The sequence below is a fragment of the Danio aesculapii genome, chromosome 21 (genome assembly GCF_903798145.1).
Source record: "Danio aesculapii chromosome 21, fDanAes4.1, whole genome shotgun sequence".
Classification (NCBI taxonomy): domain Eukaryota; kingdom Metazoa; phylum Chordata; class Actinopteri; order Cypriniformes; family Danionidae; genus Danio; species Danio aesculapii.
The window spans coordinates 40086512-40089011 of record NC_079455.1 but is presented as its reverse complement, the minus strand read 5'-3'; the positions used below and the strand labels follow the sequence as shown (position 1 = coordinate 40089011).

General features: G+C 39.8%; 1 protein-coding gene across 1 annotated transcript in view; it reads left to right on the top strand.

Annotated features, from left to right (window-relative positions):
• The window catches only part of LOC130214734 (urokinase plasminogen activator surface receptor-like), a 3738-nt gene that overhangs the window by 1 nt on the left and 1237 nt on the right, over positions 1–2500 (top strand). The window contains exons 1-2 of the mRNA XM_056446543.1: positions 1–81; positions 165–284. The exon at positions 1–81 is cut by the window's left edge and continues 1 nt beyond it. Coding sequence (XP_056302518.1) covers positions 33–81; positions 165–284 — 169 coding nt within the window. The 5' untranslated portion in view covers positions 1–32. The remainder of the gene's footprint in view (positions 82–164; positions 285–2500) is intronic.

Here is a 2500-nt window from a genome sequence, read left to right as displayed (position 1 = left end):
AATGCCTTACTTCATTCTCCTCCTGATCAAAGATGGATCTGCAAAATTCACTCTTTCTTCTGCTGGCATTTGTCACCACCGGTACAGTACAAAGACAACTAATATTTCTAATGTTATTAATTATAAATACAGATCACTGATGTCTCTTTGTTTCATCACTGAAGGACACTCTCTCAGCTGTTATAAGTGCACAGGAATGACTGGTTCTTGTGCAGGTCAGACAGAAACAACATGTCCAATCGAAGCTTCCAACTGTCAGAGTGCAACAATGGTAACACAAGTTGGTGAGTGCAATAATGCGGATGGGTTTTTACTGTTGTATTTGATTGATGAAGATGCTGGTGTTATTTACTGCTGCGGCAGTGGAAACGTAAGTTCTCATGAGTATTCAGAAAATCAGAATTTATTATTTCAGTTACAAAATATTGAAAATACGCACTGCAAAAAAGATCAGTAAATTATTTCTGTATATTTATTTATGCTTTTGAATTGCATTATGGGAACTTGATCTACAACAACTTCTGATGTTGAAAAAGTGACTTTTATTGATATTTTTCATAGTTTGAGGTTATATACTGTTTGGGTTGGTGTTGTAAGAAAAAAATGATAAGGCAGTTTATTCAGCATAGCAGTACATGGCAGTTCCTTGAGAACATTTTAAACTCAAACCTTTTATACTGTTTTAGTTTACTAAAGGATCACCCTCTTTTACCAGGTTTCTACAAGTTTCACAAAGTCAAATATAAGACTTTTTGAGACCTTTTCAAGACCATTATGTCTTTTTTATAAGAATAAATATTGTTTTACTAGCACCATCAAAAAAAAAAATTCATTCATTTCTATTTTTATTTATTTTGAGTTATTTCTTAGCCACATATTTAAAATAATGCATCAAACCAAACAAACCCCAGTTGTATTCATACACATTATTCCAACATACCTTAAAAAATTATTTTAAATAAATAAAAAAATAGATGACCGATGTTCATGTAAATGTAAAAAAAAAAACATTTAAATTTAAAAAGTGCTTATTTTAAAATTTAGACAGACACATACAATCTTTGAATGAACAGAAAAGTCCTCAGACTGTTTAAAAGTCGCGTCTGTCATCGGTTCAATCCACTAATGATCAGCTGAGTCGGGGTTCAATCTTCAACTGGCTGGCAGGAGCCACCAGTGGTGGGTCACGTGACCTGACAGTGGCTGGTGGCAGCTGCCAGTGTCCAACTGCCTGGTCATGTGACCTGCCAGTGGCGGGTTAGTTGCAGTTGCGTCTGGTGTGTCCTGTGTCGCTTTTTCTTTCTCTGCTTTTATTGCTGTCTTTGCAGCTTTATCCATTGATACATTGATTTCCTATCATGAAATTGTGTATATTAGTCATCTTAATTCCAGATACGGTCCTCATAGCTGGGATTACAACTGGCTGGTCACGTCTTCCCCAGCTTCACCAGCGCATTCGCACTCTGACACTGACACTTTTCTTTGCACTCTCGATAAGAGCAATCAAAATTTTATGTATAAGATATTTTTTATTCCTTACAGTCTATTGCGTTACATCAGTGATATTTCCAGTAATTTTATCCCAAACAAGGTCTTTAAACGATTCATAAACTTACTGGTGGGTTACCGACGCTAATCATGCAGTCAGCAGACAGGGAGCTCCGCGTTCGCTTTAACTTTCTCTCCAGCTTTATACATTGATTTATCATCATGAAAATGCTTTTCTGGACCTTTTCTATAACAAATTGTGTATATTAGTCAGTTTAATTCCAGATAAGGTCCTCAAATAGCCGAGATTACAACTGGCTGATCACGTCTCCCCCCCAGCAGCTCTGTAAGACTTCAGTAAAGTTAGTATCAGATTCGCATTTTCCGGATCAATTACTCATGACCGAAACATTGTTCCTACACAAATAGGACCTCTTTTCAACCGTCGAAATGTATAGAATCACCTACAATCTTATTTATCTAAAAATGAGCTTTTTTTTACGCGCTGGACGTATTATATTGATCTCTATTATTATATTGGGCGGGGGCACTGAATGACCTCATATGCTAGTTGACAACTGCTACCAGGTGGCCATTGGTAGGACACCTGACCCACCAGCGAGTTGATAACTGCCACCAACCAGTCACTGGTAGGACACCTGACCTACCAGCCAGTTGCCAGCAGCCACTGGTAGGACACCTGATCTATCAGCCAGTTGCCAGTGGCCACTTGTAGGACACCTGACCCACCAGCCAGTTGCTAACTGCCACCAACCAGTCACTGGTAGGACACCTGACCCACCAGCCAGTTGTTAATGGCCACCAACCAGTCACTGGTAGGACACCTGACCTACCAGCCAGTTGCCAGCGGCCACTGGTAGGACACCTGACCCACCAGCCAGTTGTTAATGGCCACCAAGCAGCCACTGATAGGACACCAGACCCACCAGCCAGGAACTGGTTGGTCACATGACCCACCTGCTAGTTGTCAAATGCCGGGTTAGATGCGAAT